The 21228-nt window shown below is 42.5% G+C and overlaps 1 protein-coding gene across 1 annotated transcript in view; it reads right to left on the bottom strand.

The window, feature by feature from the left end:
- Positions 1-21199, bottom strand: part of Ptchd1 (patched domain containing 1) — a 51867-nt gene extending 30668 nt beyond the window's left edge. Inside the window, exon 1 of the mRNA XM_013026498.1 lies at positions 20840-21199. Within this exon, the coding sequence (XP_012881952.1) occupies positions 20840-21190 (351 nt within the window). The 5' untranslated portion in view covers positions 21191-21199. The remainder of the gene's footprint in view (positions 1-20839) is intronic.
- Between the last annotated feature and the right edge of the window lie 29 nt (positions 21200-21228).

The raw sequence follows: 21228 nt of genomic DNA, 5'->3' as shown, positions 1-21228 counted from the left end.
TCCCCATCTCATTTTGAAAATGGAGCTGGTATAGCCCCTCAGAAGTAACTATTCATGAGGTACGATGGTTGAACTGAATGTCCAGAAATCTCACGTTCTTTCTTGTTGCCTAGTACTATTAGGGCCCTAGAAGAAGAACCGCCTCTCTCATGAAGAGAGGGGTATGTAATATTTATGAGAAGTAGCACGTCCCTTCTTGTGGGAGATCACTGGCAAAGTTTACTAAACATGGTAGGCCGCAGTGACTTATATCCGATGGCAGGATGAAAGATCCATATGACACTTTTTAGAGCCCTAAAACATGGAGGAAAAGCTGCTGCATGTCAGCACTAGTAAGAAACCGGGGCTGTTTCCAAAAGGGCTGCACAGTGAGTGGGCTTCGAAGCTGTAGTCAGTCCTCTGACTTCCCTTCTGGTTTGGGGATGTGAGGAATGATAGGCTTAGCTTATGCATCACCTCCTCCAGGAAGCCTGCAGTAGAAATGAAGATTAAGTTCTCCTAGGTCCCCTGTGTGTAGACATATCTACTGCATCACTTCATCGTGAAACAACATCTTGTTTTCACTCTTTGGAAAGGAGTTGATGTGTGTATATTTTTTCTTTATGTGTGTGTGTGTGTGTGTGTGTGTACACCAGTACTTGGGCTTGAACTCATGGCCTTGAACTCTTGCTTTGCTCTTTCACTCAAGGTTGGTACTCTACCACTTGAGCCACAGCTCCACTTCCAAGAAATCATATTCTTCATTATATTCCCTGTTCCCAGCTCAGTGTATGTAAGAGAAGGCACATAACACTTAAGTTAAACATTCTGGACAAGCCAAAATATCTTGTACAGCCTCTTTGGCATTTCCCTCATGCATTCAGCAGCTTCCCCTTGTGTGTCCTGAAACAGTTATATACTGAGGAGTGATTGAGTAAAAATGCTGCTAGTTAGTTTCCAGAAACTGGGTGGGGGGAAGCCAAAGAAACAAATTTTAAAAAGTAAAAACACCTCCTTTCATGTTAGTCAAAGATACTGTGGCAATTTCAAGACATAAAATTATAACAATGTGTTTCTCTATCCATTCTCTCAAGGGAATACACAGGCAGCTAGTGAGGTATGCATTTCTTGAAAGAAATAGCATATCAGAATTAAAAATAAAGAGATTTTAAAATTCTCACTTTAACATTTCTTTCTCGGCTGAAGTCACTTTAGTTATCAACATAAACCACCAACTCTCACTTTGGCTTCATTTAAGAAATAGATGGTAACTAGGCAGGCATGGTGGTGGACGCCTGTAACCTCAGCCATTTGGGATGCAGAAAGAGGAGGAGCATCTGACCCCTCCTTCCTCAATAAGGATTCAATCTCAAAAACAAACTGGTGGTGGTGGCATATACTGATAATCCCCACAGGGATAGGAGGCTTGTGGTCCCAATGCCTGCTTCACAAAAGACAGACCTTATTTGAAAAGAGAGACCTTATTTGGAAAAAAAACAAACAAACAAAACCCCAAACCTAAGAAGCAAAAGGACTTCAGAGGTGGCTCAAGTGGTAGAGTACTTTCTTAGTGAGTGGTAGGCCCTGAATTCAATCTGTAATACCACCAAAGAAAGAGGAAAAATGGATGTACTTAGATGTTATTGTTACCTTGAAATAATTTAGCTACTACAAAGTGAAGATGGTATGGAATCTCAGAACCTTTAGGTGCCATCTTAATGTTTTCTATCTCACTTGCACCACTTAAGGTAATTGTAAAAGCCTGTGATGTGCCAATTGCATATTATGAAGTGCTTATGCATTGTTATGATAGTAGTAGCAGGGGTTTTTTTTACCTTCTCCGTTTTAGTAACAAGGGGGCAATGGGAAGTGGAAATCTTTTCATTATGGCTTTGCACATAGCTTTATTAAGGGAGATCCCAGTCTGAAGCAAGTAACTCTCAATGGGGAAGCCTCAGATGATGTTTTTGTGCCAGTCCTGGGACTTGAACTCAGGGCCTGGGCACTCTCCCTGAGCTTCTGTGCTCAAAGCTAGTGTCCTACCATTTGAGCTACAGCTCCACTTACAGCTTTTTTGTGGTTAAATGGAGATAAGGGTCTCTTGGACTTTTCCCGCCTGGGCTGGCTTTGCACTGCAATCCTCAGATTTCAGCCTCCTGAGTAGCTAAGACTGCCTGGCCTAGGATGGTTTGGATGGTTTGGAGAGGGTGGCTTTGGCAGATCCATTGTCTTGTGAAACCAACAGGCTGTGAGCATGGGATGCTTGTCACTTACAGTTTGAGGGCGTGGCCATGCTCTGGGAAAAACTTGGGTGCACTCTGAGAGCGTCCTAGCAGTGGGAGGGCTGAGGAGGCGTTGCTGGCCTGAGCGCAGGTGCAGGAGCATCTATGCCTGCACTTGTTGCAGCATTTGGCTGGATTCCAAAAGAAAAGCTGCCCGGGAGCCAGACCAATCCCAAGGAAAGGCATTCATGGCAGAGGATGGGAACAAGCACTCTGTAGACTTTAGGAGAAAAGTTGCTTCAGTTAGGCCATGACTAGACAGTTAGGTTGCAAGAATGGCAGCTTTGCACGTTTTAACTTAAGAGTTTTACATTGTTGTTGGTTTTTCCAACATCAAACCAGTGGAAGAGGAGAGACTGCCTCCCTTAAGTTTTCCTGGCTGTGCCTTCACTGCCTCCCCGTCCCTTGAGGATCTGTGAGTTGAATCTGTCCTTCCCACTTCCACTGCCTCAGCCTGAACCTCTGTGCCCAGCCCCTCTCAACCCTCCTCATTTAATCCACCGTGGAGCTGCACAAATTCAGATGCCTGCTCCCCTACCCCTCTCCACCCCGCACTCCTCCCACGCCAGCCACCAACTCAGAGTATCTTGGCAAGGGCTTAAGGATTTGTATTTTACAAAGCTTTCCAGCAGACTAACGCACAGACATGGTGGGGAATCCTTACATCCTTCATCAAATCCTATTTGTTTTGCCTCCTGAATCTCCCAAATCCATCCTCTCCTGCCCCATTCCCACCATTCCAGATTTGTCTCTAAACCTCAGAAGTTGATGATGGAAACAACCTCCTAAGTCACTGTTTTCTTCTGTCTTACATCTACCCTCCATGCCGCTACCATGTTTATTTTTTCTGTAACTCAAATCCAAACCTGTCTTCCTTCTGCTTAAATTCCTCCCATGGCTCCCTTGGGAATGGGCCATAGAGCCTGTTGACTTCTTAGATGATGACAAAGCATCCTATACAGGATGAGATGCAGCTTATTTTACAACAATGGAAGACTTAGAAGCAGTTGCAAATATAGTTCAAGCTTCCAGGTGTCTCTCACCTAACTTTCCCTACCGATCACATCTTATATAACCAGGAAACTGACTTCGGTACAAGACTATCAACGCCAGGCCTTATTTGGATTTCCTAAGTTTTTATATGGCTTTCTTGTCTGTGTATGTGGAATGCTGTAATGTGTTATCACGTGAGCTTAGTGAAGTTTTAAAACAAGCTTTTCTCTCCAGCAGTGGAGTGAGTCTCAAGTGATTCTGGATTTGAATCTTGAGGTGAGCTTCTAAACAGTAGCAAGGGTTGGGCCCCTGGCTTTAGTCTAGCATTGCTCCAACTTGCATGTATACACAAAGCAACTGGAGTTCTGGTGAAGCTGCAGATTCTGAGTCAGTAGATTTGTATATGACCAATGTCTTGGGGGATGCAGTTGCTGTCAGTCTGCGGGCCACGTTTGGTTTTAGGCCCAATGGAACGTGAGTTCATGCTTGTGAGGTCTGACAAAGTATATTTGAGTTCCCCTAGCGAGTCTAACCTGTAGCCACAGTTGAGAACCACTGAATTTATGATGTGATTTGAAGGTCACACCATTTCAACTGTGTTTAAGCAATTCTAAGTCATTTCAGTCTCTTCTGATGAGCTATTCAACTGCCAAAAGAAAAGAAAAATAAGTTAAGAATCCTTCCCTCAGTAGCCAGTGTGATTTCTCTCAATTTGCTTTACTTCCACTTCAAGTTCTTCTTTATGTTTTTGCCTACCTTGAAATGATTGAGGAGAGACTGACTCTGTTTCATACTCAAATTCCATGAGAGAGATCACTTCTACATCACAACCTAATCTCCTCTTCCTTTATCCATTGGTCTCTGAGCCACAGATATTAGAATGTTCCCTTTCTTTAGTGCTTGACAAGATTCACTTTCAATTGTTGACCTTGTTTTCTATTTTGCAGAGAGAACCTAAAGACATTAGATGGAAATTACCCTCAACTTGCTGCTACCATATCCATACAAATACCCACATTTACACCCATCCCCTTCCTAGGAAAACCAAAGCTATAACCTTCCTTCTTTCTAAAGTCAACTCCTTTCGTTAGGTTCCAGCTTTCCTTTCCTTCAGCTTATCCCCTCTTCCTCCACGTTCTTAAACACTTTGTATTAATGCTTTTTTTCCTAAGAGCTTTGAAATATGCATTTACATCTCCCTTATTTTACCAAGGCCTCATTAATACTATAACCCCTTCGAACTTTTGCCACACCTCCCATCCTTTATATTTGTTGTCTCCAGGTACATCTCAAAAAATTAGCTGCTGCCAGGTGTGAGGGCACATATCTGTAATACCAGTAGTTGGGCGGCTGAGGCAGGAGGATTCTGCCTTCCAGGCCAGCTAGGAGTACATAGGGAGACTGTGACAAAAACAACAACAAAACGAATTCCTGCCTGTTAACTTAATTTCCACACATCTCATTCACTTACACACCATTTCTGTCTAGACTCTATCCCAAAGCTTAACTAAAACTCAACAAGATAAATCCAGTAGCTCCTTTCCAATCTCCCTTAATTTTTCAGCAGATAAATGATCAAATCAGTAAATCAAAATCAAAGGAGGAATCTGAGATGATTAAGCACATTGCAATTTCCATGGGATTCTGGTAGGTTCCACCAGATTTTTAACTTTTGACTTGGAGGGTGCACTCAGAACCTCATGTTCACCACACAGGTACTCTACAACTTGAGCCGTGCCCCTAGCCCTATTTGCTTTAGTTATTTTTGAGATAGGGCCTTGTGTTTGACTGGAGCCAGCCTGGCCTGCTATCCTCCAATTTATGCTTCCTCTGTAGTAGGGATGACAAGCATGCACCGCAATGCCTAGCTATTGGTTGAGAAGGGGGGGTCTCAATAAATTTTTGCCTGGGTTGTCCTTGAACCTTGGTCTCCCAATCTTTGCCTGAGTAGCTAGGATTATGAGCATGAACCACTGTGCCTAGGTTGGGCAGGTTTTCTTTATTGCTTTCCTCTCTATGTGTCTGGCAAACAAAGGTGTTCAGTAAAGACCTGTATCCTTCCTCTCTTGGATGACGAATTCCATCACCCAACGCTTCTCTCTTCCTTCATCTTTCCACCTAGCGTTCTCAGTTTCCAGTCTACCTTTGACTATTTATAAATATGGTCCAAGATACTGTCTCTGGAACTTCTGATCTTGTCACATCAGAATCAATTTTTATGGGCAATGAATTCCATTTCCATGGTTTGACTCCTGACCTTTATGATGACCAATCTCCAGTTCACATCAACACCTCCCCTCTTTTTCCAAACTCCAGATCTGAATTTCCATCTGCCTCCTGAAGATTTGCAAATACAGGCTATGGCAGTATTTCAACTGGTGTAAATCCAACAGCTGAATCTTTTCCTCCAAATTTGTTCTTCCACCTGTTTCCTGTTATGGCTAACAGCATCACCCTCATTCTATTCACCCAGGTGGGAAACTTCGAAGCCAAAATTACCCTTTCTCCATAGTTTCCTCCAGATCCAAGGAACCTCAGCTTTTATTGACTGCATCTCTCTAGTTGGGGGCTAGGCATTTTAGAACATGCCCTAATTTTCATTAGCCCCCAGGTATGTTAATAGTCTCTCTCTCTCTCTCTCTCTCTCTCTCTCACACACACACACACACACACACACACACACACACACCTAAAATGTGTCCATATCAAGTAATTTTGAGAAATGTAAACTGGACAGAATTAAATAGATTTCTTTACAGATAAGAACATTCAGTATGATAATGTACATTTAATATAGGGACTCAATATGGGGAGACCATGTGTACTACATGCACAAACCAGGCTACATATCCTGATATAGCATCAAAGGGAGCTTTCCTAGAACACATCTTACAAGACAGTGGTCTAATCTTACTCCTTCCTTCCTCTACAGTTACCCTATTCCAAGCTTTTTGTTTATAGAATTACAGAAGTTTCCTGGGTGGAGGAGGGGAGTCTCCTTGCCTACAATGTCTTGGTTATGCAATTTAAGTTATATATTTTTATAAAGCTATCCTTAGAAAAGTCTGAACATGATACTTCCCAGAGCAGGTCATCCATATTCTTATTTACTGTCTGTTATTCATTCTATCAAGCACTGAAAGAGAGGTTGACATCTCCAATTGGAACCATGGATTTACCTATTTTTCCTTTCAGTTCTGTTGTTAGGTATGTCTGTATTTAAAGCTTTTGCACCTCTCTATGAAATTGGTGCCTTTACTAATCTGTAATGCCTTTCATGGTAATTTTATTAATTCTGATGTTAGTTCTGTCTGAAATTAATATAGATAGCTACTTGAGCTGTCTTTTGGTTAATATTAACATAGCTTGTCTTTTGACTCATGTTTTTAAAGTGAGTTTTCTTTAGACAGCATGGTCTTATTTTATTTCATAATTCACATTTGAGTCAACTTATTGATGTAGATTAATAATCAATTGGAAAAAGCGTCTTACAAAGATGTTCCTTATAGGGGAACAAAAGTAGCAGAAAAATATAAACGAGTGGAGTAGATCAATATACTGTATATTCATAGATACTGATTACAATTGTTCTATTACATTTTCCTTGCTTTTCTTTTATTGACTGCTCCAATTTTTAATCAAGCATTTATTGCCTCTCTTAGTAGATCAATTATATTTTTGAAAAAATATTTACAGCTGGTGCTTGTGGCTCATGCCTGTAATCCCACCTACTCAGGAGGCTGAGGTGTGAGGATTGCCGTTGGAAGCCAGCCCAGGCAGGAAAGTCTGTGAGACTCTTTTATCTCCAATTAAGCAACAAAAAACCTGAAAGTGGAGCTGTGGCTTGAGTGGTAGAGTGTTAGCCTTGAGAAAAAAAGAAGTTCAAGTACAGTGCCCAGGCCCAGAGTCCAGGCCCCATGGACACACACAGGCACACGCATGCATGTGCACACACACACACACATACACACACACATTTAGTGGTTATCCTAGCACTCATAATACACATTTAAACTTCATGGAAGCTCACCTTTAAAGAAAACTATATAGCTTCATATGTAGTGCCCTCAAAATAGAACATTCCCATTTTCTTCCTCAGATTCCTTCTTATATGGCTGCCATTCTAGACTTATCCATGTTATACTATTCAGTTATATTCTTGTTTGAAAGTAATAGCTATCTTGGAGATCCATTAAGAATAGGAAAAAATTATTTATTTTTGTTAGTCGTGGGGCTTGAACTTGGGCCTGGTGCTTTCCCTGAGCTCTTTTTGCTCAAAGCCAGCACTCTACCACTTTGAGCCATAGCACTACTTCCAAAATTTTCAAAATGATTTTAATTAACATTCCCTTATTCTTTCCTCAACACTCTATGTAGATCTGAGTTTCTGACCTATTTCATTTACCTTCTGCCTGGACAACTTTTTGCTAACCTTTCTTGCTGATGATAAATTCAGTTTTTGTCTGCAAAAGTCTCTATATGCCCTTCATGTTGAAACACGATTCCTGGGATATGCACTTTTAAGGTGGTATTTTTTTTCTTTCAACAATTTAAATATTTTACTGCATTTCTTTCTTCTTCTTTCTCTTCTTCCTCCCCCTTCTTCTCTCCTCCTTCTCCTCCTTTCTCTTTTTTCTTTCAGCTGGTCCTGGGGCTTGAAATCATGACCTGGGCACTGTCCCTGAGCTTTTGTGCTCAATGCTAGAGCTCTACCACTTGAGCCACAGCTCTACTTTTGGCTTTTTTTGTGTGCTTAATTGTAGATAAGAGTCTCACATACTTTCCTGTCTTGGCTGGCTTTGAACTGAGATCCTCAGATTTCAACCTCCTGACTAGCTAGGATTACAGGCATATGCCACTGGTGCCAGTTCTTGTCCAGTAATTCTAACACCCATATCTAAGTCTAGTTTTGAGACTATATTCTTTTCCCCTAAGCATGCCTTTTGATTTCCCCCACCCCCAGTTTGCCTTTATCGGATAATAGGAACTGAGATAAATAAGACTTTGTATTGAGGATTTAGGTTAGTCTACGTGTCAGGGATGCCTTTAATGGTTGTTGTAGCTATAGGTACTCTAGGCTTCCAATTCTTCCATTATCTTTGTTTTTGTCTCTCCTCTTGACTTTGAGCTCCCTTACACATTCTTGGTCTCTTGTTCTTTGAGCTATAATCCACTATTATTACACCAGAGCCTTGTTGATGTGGTGGTAAAGTGTGAGATGGGGAAATGCTATATAATCTTCCAAATAAATGTACCTTTTAGTGGGTTTGTGCCTTAGGCTTGTGATGTTCTTAAGGATTTCTCCACTTGAATCCCAGACCCTTGTTGATACCCTCTAAGGTAGGCTAACAGGAGGGCCAAAGGGGGCTGAAATGATAATATTTGTGATATCCTTTCCTCAGAGGATGAGACTGAGACCCCTTAGAGATACTGAGTGACTTAAAGAAGGACACTTGAATAGCTCCTAGTCTCAAGACATAAAACTTCCACTTCAGGAGCAATGCTTATTCCCCTAGGCCAAAATTGGTAATTATTGAACTTCTTCATTTCTCCCTAACAGCACTGACATCAAACAGTAGTTAAGAATGAACATTAGTTGCCAGGACTTTCTCTGTGGACACTTTACCTCTGGCAATTGATAAAGACTTTCTCCTTGACAGAACTCTCCCTATTGCACCTTTGGGTCTTCTTTCTTTCTTTTTATTTATTTATTTATTTTTGGTCAGTTGTGGGGCTTGAACTCTAGGCCTGGGCACTGTCCCTGAATTCTTCAGCTCAAGGTGAGCACTCTACCACTTGAGCCACAGTGCCACTTCCAGCCATTTTTGTTTATGTGGTGCTGAGGAATCAAACTCAGGGCCTCATGCATGCAAGGCAAGCGCTCTACCGCTGAGCCACCTTCCCAGCCCCACTGAAGGGAAGTATCTATAACGGCAAATTGCAGATAACCCAGTGTGGGAAGTTTTGAAAGAAAGAAATCTTCAGCAATCAGATATGTGATGATAGCAATACATGCCTGGTGTGAGTGGCAGTGTATGTGTGTGCACACATGTGTAATCTCTTTTCTTCCATCTTGGAATGTATTTTTATTTAGTCCCCTGACAGAATGTTAGCACCTGGACACAGGCAGCAGAGGCAGACCACTGTGTCCGACCTATCTGCTTAATATAAACTTCAAGTATTCAGACTTATGTAATATCCTTTGCACAAAATTATTTCAGTATCATTCAGAATGAACTGCCAAACAAATAGCTTTTGTAACCCATTTCTAATGTACAGGACAAAACTACCTTTTTAATTACTAGGATGTTTCGTAGCAGCACTCTGAAACTGTGGCTTGTGGATTAGCAGAAACATTAGTTGGAAAATTCTATTAGGCTTCATCCTAGGCCTACTGATTCCGAAATTCCGGAGGTAGAGCCCAGTTTGTGTCTGGAGAAGCCTTTCGGGGGTTAGTCACTCAAGTTTAAGTGCTACTGTTTTTAACTTATGAAAGCAACTAAACAGCACTGAATATTCAGTCCATATAAAGGTTCAGCCAGGTCCTTTGAATGCATTGATTGACTGCGTTACTGAGAGAGTGGTTCACAGACCAACAGCATCAGCATGTCTGGGAGCTTATTAAAAGTACAGAATCTCATGCCTGCTGCCCAAATCTACTGAATTGGATTCTATATGTTCTTAGACATTCCCAGGAAATTCAAAAGCATATTCAAACTTGAGAAGCATTGCCAAGCCTCATTTGAATGGAAGCTATATTTTGTTGTGTTTTATTTTACATGTACTGGAGACTGAACTGAGAATTCTTGAAAGGTAAGCACTCCATCAATTGAACTACACTCTAGTCCATTTGACTTCAGTTATTTCTCAGGTATAGTCTCGAGTTTGTGTTAGGGGCCTGCCTCTGACTGTGAGCCTCCTCTCTTGTCCTCCTGTACAACTTAGATTACACTCTTGCACCACTATGCCCAATGTTTTGATTTTGAGATCGGTCTCGCTAACTTTGCTCTGGCTGCCCTTGAACTCTTGATCCTCCTACTCTACCCCGAGAGTAGCTGGGACTGTAGGCCTTTGTCATCACACTCAGATGGACTAATTTTATTTGGAGAGATTAGACATACAGAAGTAGGTAGGAAAAATAATCTTCTCAGTGGATTTGATATTGAGCCTACTTATTGATTTTTTAGAAGCCTATAGTAAGAAATTTTGAAAAGGACTAGATGGGTAGGGGAGTGGGCTGAACTAAATGATCAAAATCTCGAATCAGCAAATTTTTTACAGACATTTCAGTTTCAAAGAGCTTTACAATGATCACTTTGGCTGGTTCTCCTGATCTCTGGCAATTCTGACAACACTTTCCTTTGAAGTGCTTACAGATTGACTTATGTGGGCAAAGGTTCCCAGGGAAACACTGTAGTCATGTAAATTAAGTGAGAGGAGAATTCTCAACCCTCTCACTTAAATTGCTGGAGAAGCTCTTCCTTTGGCATGCTGCTGCAGAGTGGTGAAGAGAACCTGGAAGCCAGAGCTGTTCATTCCAAAGGCACTTCCGGTGTGTGTGTCGGGGGTGTGGGGGGGGACTGAAGGCTTCCTTTGTTAGCAAAACCCTTTTAGGCATGAAGATGAGCTTCTGAACCCAGAGAAACAACCTTGATGAGCTAGAATGCAAAACACCCAGCCCCAGAGTCAGCTCTGCTTTTCTAAGAACTGGCTGCTGGAGGAGGAGCGGTGTGCTCAGGAGTAGGATGAATCCAGTCATCTATAAGGACTCCGATAAGAGTAAAGGCCAACAAATTGACAACCTTAGTATGGAGAATTGTTAGCTGTTAGAGCAAAGAAAAAAGTCTACATGTGTATTTACTTAATAGGCAATCATCACAACAAAAGAGCTGGCACCTATGAGAAAATACCAGTCAGCTTCAAAGCAAGTAGTCATACTGATAACATACCCTTTAGAAGGCTGTGTTTATACAGTGCTTCTTATCCTACTGTGTCCTTACCTTAAATGGATGAGGAGATGTGATTTTTGTCCAGGGCAAAGGAGGAACCTGCTTCTCAAGATGGCTAGCGACTTGTCCAACATCACACATTTAGAAGAGCTGAAACATGAGGTGGTTTCTTGACTCCAAATCCAATGTTCTGCCCAACTCAACTAATCAAAAGTGTGGTCTGCTGGCTAATAGTGACCACAATCCCTAAGAACTTGTGAGAAATACTGACTTGTGGATCCCAACTAAGGCTCAATCCAAATCTGTCCTTTAAAGAGGCCCAGGAGAAAAAGCCAACCACTCAAACCTCATGACATTAAGGTAATACATTTCACAAAGATATTTTGAGAGTTTATATTGACAGCTCTATGTTAGAGAATCATTTTCCCCCTTGTGGTCATTGTAAGAATTGACAAGGCTGTGACATTAAAGACAGCAGGAGAACTTTATGGAGTAAGCTAAAGAATATTCACTTTCTAAGCTAAATTTTAATATTCTAGTGTCACTGACAGAGATATGCTGATTTTATACCAGTACTTTCATTTTTACCTGTAGGGTGTGGAAAGCCTGGTCTGTTGGCCATGTAAGGCCCCTAATTAAAATAATTTGATCATGATGGGCCAGGCATGTATGTTTCTCATTTACTTCTCGTAAGTGTACCCCAGCCAGCTGTATTAATAATTCTGCATGGCTTTTGAATGATATTATAAATTTCTAAATAGCTCTTGTCAGGAAAAAGTTTCCCTGACCTGTACCTGTTAACTTCAGGTTACCTCAGACTCAGTCTTAAGAACAGGGGTAGGCCTGGTGCCAGTGGCTCACGCCTGTAAATCCTAGCTACTCTGGAGGCTGAGATCTGAGGATCACGGTTCAAAGCCAGCCCAGGCAGGAAACTCTGTGAGACACTTATCTCCAATAAACCACTAGAAAACCGAAAGTGGTGCTGTGGCTCAAGTGGTAGAGTGCTCTCCTTGAGCTGAAGAGTGCAGGGACAGCGCCCAGGCCCAGAGTTCAAGCCCCACAACTGAAAAAAAAAAAAAAAAAAGAACAGGGGTATATCAGAGCTAGCAATCTGTTGAATATTGTGGCTTTGATTGGGAAAATCATCTATCCTCATTTTATTTTGGTCAGTCATGAGGCTTGAACTTAGGGCCTGGGCACTGTCCCTAAGCTCTTTTGCTCAAGACTAGCACTCTACCACTTTGAGCTACAGCTCTACTTCTGGTTTTCTAGTGGTTAATTGGAGATGAGTCTCGTGAACTTTCTAGCCAGGGCTGGCTTTGAACCACAATCCTCAGATCTCAGCCTCCTGAGTAGCTAGGCTTACAGGCATGAGTCACCAGTGCCTCGCTTATCCTCATTTAAAAAATGTACTTAATTTTTACAATTCGGCATAGGTGTGGCCTATGTTCTGAGACTTTACTTGAAGCAAAAGAAGACATATGTGGTGTGGAGAGCCGACTTCCTACATACTTACTGAGACATGTAGAGTCCTTGACCTTCTAACAAGGGAATAGACTTCTCCATGGGGACTAAGATCAAGTTTATGCCTTCCCTAACTGTACTTAAACCAGAAGAGATGATCAGGTACTTGGTTTCCTAAGAATTTTTCCTTATCTAAAGTAAATGCCAGTAGATCTGGGAAAAGAATGAAAGCTTATCAACAACTTTGAAACCAAGAGGTGTCAAGGATGAAAAATGAAGATAGATCTAACGAAATCTCATGGTCATGCTACCATACCAAAATGTATTTGGCCCAAATCAGTCAATACAGAGGGAGAGCACATTTCCCATCCTCTAAGCAGTCAACCAGCAACAATTTGTTAAATCCTTGCTGCACACTACACATTATGCTAGAGTCTAGGAGTGAGAGATTTAGCATTATCGGATGTCTTTCTGCCCTGAAAAAGTGCCCAATCTTGCTTGAGAGAAACGGTCACATGACAACACAGAACTCATACAAGCATTAAAGAATGCGGATGTGTTGAGGGCATGGCTCAGGTGGTGGAGTACTTGCCTAGCAACACTGAGGCTGAGCTCCAACCCCAGTATCACCAAAAAAAAAAAAAAAGGATAAAAAGAAGAATGGGATGTGAGTGTGAGCCAAGTAGATTCGAGGGAGAGAAGCCATGGATGTGAGAAAGCCTCATAAGGAGGAACCATGTGAGCTGACCTTAAAAGGAAGAGAGAGGACATTCTAGGGAGAAGAGTAGATGCGTGATGGAGGCCTATAGACTTCTATATTCATACATAAGAGGGGCTGGATATGTGCTATTCAAATGCGGAAGCTCAGTATCTAAAACCATTGATCCTGGTGAGGTCGTAGCTCTGTTTGGTTCCTATCAAACTCAAGAATAGCTAAACAGCGACACTATTTCATGATAGTAAACTTCATAGAGATGAGGTCACAACCATTTACGGAGTAGATGGCTAGCCTCTAGGAACTGAACCCGAAGTCCCCAAACTCTGGCTGGGTATAAGACCCTTAGGACAGACGCTGTTAGGGTTCTCTTGCCCCAATCCTCTCAACTCATATTTCTACATGTCAAGGTCACTTACTGCAAGCAACTACAGGGCTCTGCTTGACACTTAACAACCAACATTCTGGTTGTAGGGAAAGATTCACATATGGAAAGGCATGTGATTTATTGCCCCCACACCCAGCTACATTGGCTAGAAGCCAGGAACAGATATCCAGCTTCTTCACACAATGCAGATTGCTCAGACACATTCTCCAATGTCTCCCAGAATCCCCCACTGAGAATGAGCCGTGGCTGCCCACAGTAGACGCTTGCTGGCTAATGCTCCTGCTTCCCGCTATGCCCCAGGTGAGCTCTCATTCTCCTATGTGTATTTTCCCATCTCATTTTCCAAGATAACTGTTTTACCCTCAACAAATCCTCATCTTGACTGTACTCTGAGCCCACCACTTACAGTGGAAGACCTAACAATGGAGATATTTTAATAAAAGACCAGAAAATCAGATTCTCAGGAGGATTTCTTAGAGAGCAAGAAGATAAAAATAACTTCTCTATTCCCTCATTGCTTCCTTTTGTTCAAAACAGGAATTCTGAAGTTGAAGACACGGACATATTATGACATGTTATTCAGGGCTTCCCCTATGAAATAACAACTCATGTTGATTTCTTCCCCCCCCCTCCCTTTGTCTTTTAAAGGTTAGAGATTACTCACCTCCCCTGCTGGTCATTAAATCAGTCTGGCAGGAATCCTCAGTAGTTTTGTGGCCTTCCGGGTACGTGGTGGAGACACAGGCCTGCTGTAGACAGGTCTGCTTGCTGTGATGTACTACCAAGCAGGTGACTTCAAAGGTCTGCCTTAAGCCTATCTCCAGTATCACTTGGGGCTCACACTGAGCCCCAAAGTCAGGGACCAGATGGCACATCCCACCAAGTCAAAGTTGATAAGCTCAGCCGCATCACACATTTCCCTAGCTCTTGTGCCAAGGGATGCTGTAATCCCTCAGGTAGAAAACAACATATTTTCTGTTACCTTAGTTCTCTTCTTATTTTTTCATAAGAAGTTGCCAATTAACATTCAAAGCTTTTAGGCCTAGAGAATCCTGAGAGATTACTCTGTGTGTGTGTGTGTGTGTGTGTGTGTGTGTGTGTGTGTGTGTGTGTGCACTTAAAAAATTAAACATCCTTTCCTAACACTAATATGGCCTCTATCAGGACTATGAATCATGACAAATTAGGTTTTTCTCTTATAACTTTATATGAAGATTTCACTTTCAAATCAGTAGAATAACCAAAGGTTGGTTATTCTGCATGGGAAAAATAAAAAAAAATCTAAATGAGGTGAGTGGGGTGGGCACCCGAGATACATCACGGAAATGGAATGTACTGAGAAGTCACAGTGGTTGTAGTTAGATTATAAGGAAATGAGAGGAGAATGAAAAGTGATTGGAATCTCTTCTTAATTTTCCTCTACTGAAAAAAATGACTTGCAAAAGGCACTTGACTGGCAGGGCAAATTCATGAAGGCTGCCCTTTCAGACTTGAACTGAATCTTTTTAAAAGTAGCTTCCACTTGGATAACTCACATAAGAGACTGGGCTGCCCAAAACATCAGAGCATCTGTCACTAGACAAAGTACCCTGAGATGCTAAGAGCACATTCCAGCATCAGCATCTGTGGAGATGACCTTTAAGGTTTGTACCTAAGATTCTTTGATTCCATGTTCCCCAACTGTAAGCTCTTCTTTTGTCATTTTCTACTCAAAAAAGCAGAGCGGCTGAACTAGGCAAAAAAAAAATTGCTACGTCCTTGACAGGTTGCCACTCCCAGTGGGGTTTATACACTGTCAGAAGAAGCCTGGTCTAAGTGGGCAAATGTTACAGATTGAGGCTTCAGGTGTACTGCTAATGGGCACTCTGCCACCTGACAAGTCTCAAAGGCTGGTAGAGCCATCCAAGCACTTCAGTTGTATTTGGTTTCTTCAGTTCCTTTTGCAGGTAGGATTAGACCAGAAGGATTGAGTTCCAGGAGGGAGCAAGATGACCACATCTCACATCTCACGGAAGGCTATTACACTGATAAATCTGGTATCTGCCCAACTGACCAAGCCAGCAGCACCACAGAAGGTTATCATAGTTGTCCCTAAAGTTCTGCAAGATTTTTTTAGATGTTACCTTCTGCCTGGCATTTCCCCCCATTTTACATAATTTATGCAGTGGAAAAAATCCTAACAAAAAATAAAAGAAATACACAAGGGAGAGAGTTATCAGGACACTGTTGACATTTGGGACCAGAAAAATTCTGTATTCTGAAGGCTTTTTATGGACTGCATTATGATGTTAAACAGGGATAAAACGATTTGAAAATCTTACTGATCATAGTTCGAAGGTGCAATTTCTCTGGCCTCTACCCACTAGAAGCCAGTAAGTAGCTCAGCTTTGGCTCATTATTATAACAATCAGATATGTCTGCAGGCATTGTCAAGTGTCCCCTGGAGATGCATAGTCACCCCAGTTGAGAACTACTGCCTGAAAGTTTATTTTAACAGTAGTACCATCCTGAAATGACTCCAAAATTGGAGTATAACGGTAGAACTATGTAAAACACTAGGAAGTAATACTTTAGGTCTGTGAGCCCCAGGTCGCCCTTCCGTACTGCATAGTCTTTGCTTTTGTGTTATTTTGTTTCCAATCATTTCAAAATGTAAAAACTCACTCAGGCTCCAACATTGGTTGGAATTTGAAGAGCCTTAGACTGTATAGGAAGGAATGATGGTAATTCCCATAATGATTGAAAGTGTATTTGAAAGACTGGGATCTAGCTGTCGGGTCTTTCTGAGGATAAGATAGCAGTTACGCTGTCTTTCTTGGAAAGCCAGAGTTGAATAACTCCAAGTTAAATTCTACTGATGTGATTTACAAGTTAATTATATTTCATGTAGTTGAGCAAAAACAGCTTAAATTCAATATTTGAATGAAATGAGCAAACATCTCCTTAGTGAGGATATGTCCTTCCTGTGGTCTGGAATTCAACATTCTAGGCGGTGCTTCTGAAGAAGAGGACACTGTACAATGAAAATGTTCCTACCCAATTCTAAAACTAAAAATGTGTTGTGATGTGACTCCAGAGGTTACAAAGGAAGAGAAAAATGGTGTTTTGGAAAAAGAGAAGCCCAGAAACTGCCGGGAAGGCTGTAAGAATCAAATGTCATTTTGAAACACACAGTTCAAAACAGTTTCTAGAAAATTTCCTTTCCTCGCCACATAAACAGTTTAATAAACTAGAGAAGGTAAATACTATTCAACAAGGGTTTATTGAGTACCTACTATGTGCCAGGGATTAGGTGGTGCCCTAGACATGAATTCACCTAGACCCAGGTAGTGAACAGCATGCCAGACAGGAAAACTGCTATGTTCAGTCTTCTTGTGAGTTTTTCCTGTAAAATATTCTAATTTTCTATCTCTGTTTGTTGCTGGTTACTCATATTTAATGCTTAACTTTGGGTATTTGGAGTTTCTGCATGTAGATTTTCAGTGCCACTGGTCAGAATCTTCCAAGAAAAAAAATGCCTTTATTCCTAATTACCCTGTTAAGACAACAGGATAGCAATTTTGTCAACTATGATAAAAATGTACCTTGTAAATTATTCAAGTAATTGAATGTAGTATGTTACAGTGTAAAGAGCACTTTGGAGACTAAAACCCTATGACATCTTAGTCCTGGCTCTGTTGTTTTGTTGTACCCATGCACAAATTAGCTTTTGAGAAGTATTTGTTTCATCTGTAAAATGGAATAGCATTTTAGTTTCCCAGTACATTTCAACATCGTGCATATTTATAATCTATGGGGTTTAATGTAATCATAAGGACTCAGACCCTTCCTTCTGTATGGATGGCTCTGGGATAAATAAAGCATTGTCTTGGTTGTAGCCCAGATCAATTATCCATGGGATCTTCTTAAACTTCATTTTAGATGATCATGAAGAACTACATCCATAAAACTTGTGAGGCCCTACTTTGAAATTGGCTGAGATAAACATCATGGATTTTCTGTTAAAAGACATAATGAGCTAAATTTAATTTCCTAGTGAAATGAAGACTTTTGAAGATCAACATTTATTTTATAAAAGAGGTTCACAATAGTGGAATCCTTCCCAGCACCATCAAATTCCATCCACTGTTAGCACAAATGACATTTTTGTCTCACAGCCTTCAGAAGAAAGCATTGCTAGGTAGCGTGACCCCTCAGAGAATGGGGCCCAATGCTACACTATGGGGGCAGAGTATGGTCATCACAGCACTTGAACAAATTTGAGAAATTGCACCTTCAAACTACCATCAGTAAGATATCCAAATACTTTTCCCCTGAGATACTGTCAATTACATTTTTAAAAAATCAACTGTTTTTAAAATTTTTATTTTTATCATTATCCCCACTTAGTCTATTTCTGATCAGCAAAAAAAAACCCACACTAATATCTGAAGAATGAAGATCTTACTGGCTAGGTTTAGCCCTAAAATATGATGTTTTGCTTACAGCACTACCCTCCACAGCCTCACAGTGACGTCCTCCCCTTTGGTAGTCAGGAAAAAGCCTCAAACCTTGTTTTTCCTGCTTCATTTTACTTTAAAAATGAAGTAAAACAGGCAGGGACTGTTCTGTGTTGTGTATAATAACATTAACTGTTGGTGCTATCCTTGATGCCAGTAGCGAAGTATCAGAATAACACTAGTAACAGCAGTGACTTTCACTCCTAACACCTTTTTGTAAAGGACAAGCCATCATGTCTCTAAACGCATAAAAAGAAAAAAAAAGTGTTCACTCCCACACTTTACATTGCCATGACTACTGAAGGTCCATTTTCCTATCCCCCTGTTTTATGCATACCAAAAATAGGGGTTGTCTGCAGAAAGAAAAAAAGGCTATATAATTTAAAACTGAAGGCAATTCCCTGTGGTTCTTCATAAGCATGGGTTTTGATAAGCTGTATGGACTCATTTGACCAGAGAACCATGAGCTAGAAATGAGTCCTGACCACTGTTTGATTTGGCGTTCATTTTACCTATACACCTAGAACATGAAAAACCATCCCACTGGATTTTAAAGTTGCCCATTAGATCCATAGGCAAAGCCAGCTTTCTTCTTTCCAATCCCAACCTTTTTGTGTTTTTCTGTTCTTATCTGATCAAAATCTAATAGGAAGAAAGAATCCTGTTGGGGGAAAAAAAAATAACCCACAGATGTGATGTGCCTGTTGATGTCTCATTAACCTTGAGAGTGAATGTAACTGGTCACTGTCCATCACAGTGGCGTGATGCGTTGCTAAAGAGGAAAAAAGCCAGTGGAAACATCTGGGGTGGGGGGGGGAGATACAAACAGATGCATCATTTATTAGATAATCTATCAAAAATGGGACATTTCCAACTGTCAAGACTGGCTAAATGATATAGTTTCTTTAAGCCTGTGATGAATCTACTACATGTTTCCTTGGGAATGCATTTGGAGTAGTATTACTTTGAGTGTCAAAATATGCTCAACTGTAGTATTGAGAAACCCATTTTGCTGGTGGGAGTATAATCAGGAGGAAAAGCAAACATCTCAAGAATCACGTTAATAAGGGTGAGCAATAAGTGAATATGTGTGGTGATTTGTGTGCATTAAAAAATCACGAGCCAGTCCTTATTTCATGGGTCCTCAGTCAGATTCCCTTCTTTACTAATTGCTGATTGATCACATGTCAACAAACACAGGGAGCGAAATCATAGAGAGAAATGAGCTTTCCTTTGGGGATAAATGGTTACCTGGAGAGGAAAAGAGGAGGAAAGATTTTCCCAGGTTCACTAACAGATTCCCCTCTTGGAATAAACAGACCAGAAACCTAACCAAATCTGGACCAGAACTCTCTAGAAAACTATTATCTTCCACCCCTGAGCACCAGAATCTCAGCTGGGACTGCATCCTGTGTAGGCTCCCCAGAGGCGACTCTGAAGTAAACAAACCCTAAGGTCCTACTCGGCATTCAGAGAGAACATTCTCACCTATGTTTTGCTATTTCCCTTCCATGATTTCCACTTTCCCATGTTTGGTCCTCACTCCTGTGCTTTTCTTAGGAACTTCTTGAAAGTTCTCACCATGAACCGCACTTTTCACATCAAATTCCCACCTCCCGCCGATGGCACAACCAGTTTCTGCGAGTGTCACCTTCTCACCAGCTGCTCGCTTTCCTCTGCTCTTTTCAGGGTTACATAGCCAGGCTTGTGCCCCTCAGCCTCCTGTCCCTGTCCCTCATTCTCACCCCCCTCCAGTGCACCCACATAAAAGTGGATCCATGGATTCCCCCCTTTTATTCCCCCTAAAGAAGTTCCACTTCCCCCCCCCCCGCCTCGCATTTCGGAGGACACGAGCTACTGTGAAAGATGAAGTAACTGCGAATTGCAAACATCATGTCCTACCCTCCATACAGATATGGCTACGGTGCTGCGGAGAGGCGAGCAGCACGCAGCCCCCGTTTTTGCCCGGACCCCACTTTTGGTTAGGTGGGAGGCATTTTCCTCACCATCCCATTCCCATTCCTTTATCCCCAAGCATCACCCCGTTCTTAAATCCTCTTCCGCAGCAGCCTTTCTCAACACATTTCGGGGGGCGAGGGGGGGGGAGACCAGAGGGGAAGGGCGACCAAACTGGGGAGAGGAGTGGGGTTTCTGCGGTTTCCCTCCGCCCCGCCGAGCATAGTATTTTATTCGCAACTAGCGAGACTTTCTGGAATGTCTTCTCCCGTCCTACTTCGGGGCCAAGTGACCCCCCCCTCCCTCCCATCTTCATCCCCCCCAAAAAACAAGCGCACCGACCACAGCACCGCCGCCGCCCCAACTGTTGCAGCGGTTGCGGGGTGACGGCGGAGGCGGGCCGGGAAGGGCCGGGCCCGGAGCCGGACGCTCCCTACCGTGGAGGCTGGGAGGCTCCGGGGTGGCCGCCTAGGGGCGCGCAGTGCTGCGGGAGCCCCTGCCGCCACCGCCTGGGATCAGGAAAGGCGGCGATCTCAGGCGGGACCCCGCGCAGATCGAGCCCAACGGGGCAGCCGCACCCGGAGAAGGGCTGTCCGAACCCGCCCCCTTCTCACCTTTAAGATCAGGTCGGTGTGATGCTGGTCCAGCATGTTGGCTTTCTGGAAGGAGGTGACGATGACCCGGCCGTAGCGCCCAGGGGTCTGCAGGTCCGAGTAGAGCCGGTGCTTGGAGCGGTTGACCGGGAAGAGGCTGTTGACGAGGTTGCGCTCGATCTTGGCCAGGCTGTGCTGGGGCGCCAGCAGGTGCTCCACGCTCTCTTCCACCTGGTAGCGGCTGAAGCTGGCGCCGAGCAGGATGGAGATGAGCACCGGTGCCGAGGCGAAGAACACCGGGTGACTGGCAATGAAGTGGCCAAGCCGGGAGAAACACGTCCTCAAGCCCCTGTGCAGAACCTGCCGCAGCATCCTAGAGCAGAGCGGGCGCGGGAGGAGGGCGAGGCGCA

This window comes from Dipodomys ordii, unplaced genomic scaffold (assembly GCF_000151885.1).
Source record: "Dipodomys ordii isolate 6190 unplaced genomic scaffold, Dord_2.0 Scaffold94, whole genome shotgun sequence".
Lineage (NCBI taxonomy): Eukaryota > Metazoa > Chordata > Mammalia > Rodentia > Heteromyidae > Dipodomys > Dipodomys ordii.
This window is presented reverse-complemented; position numbering and strand designations above follow the sequence as displayed.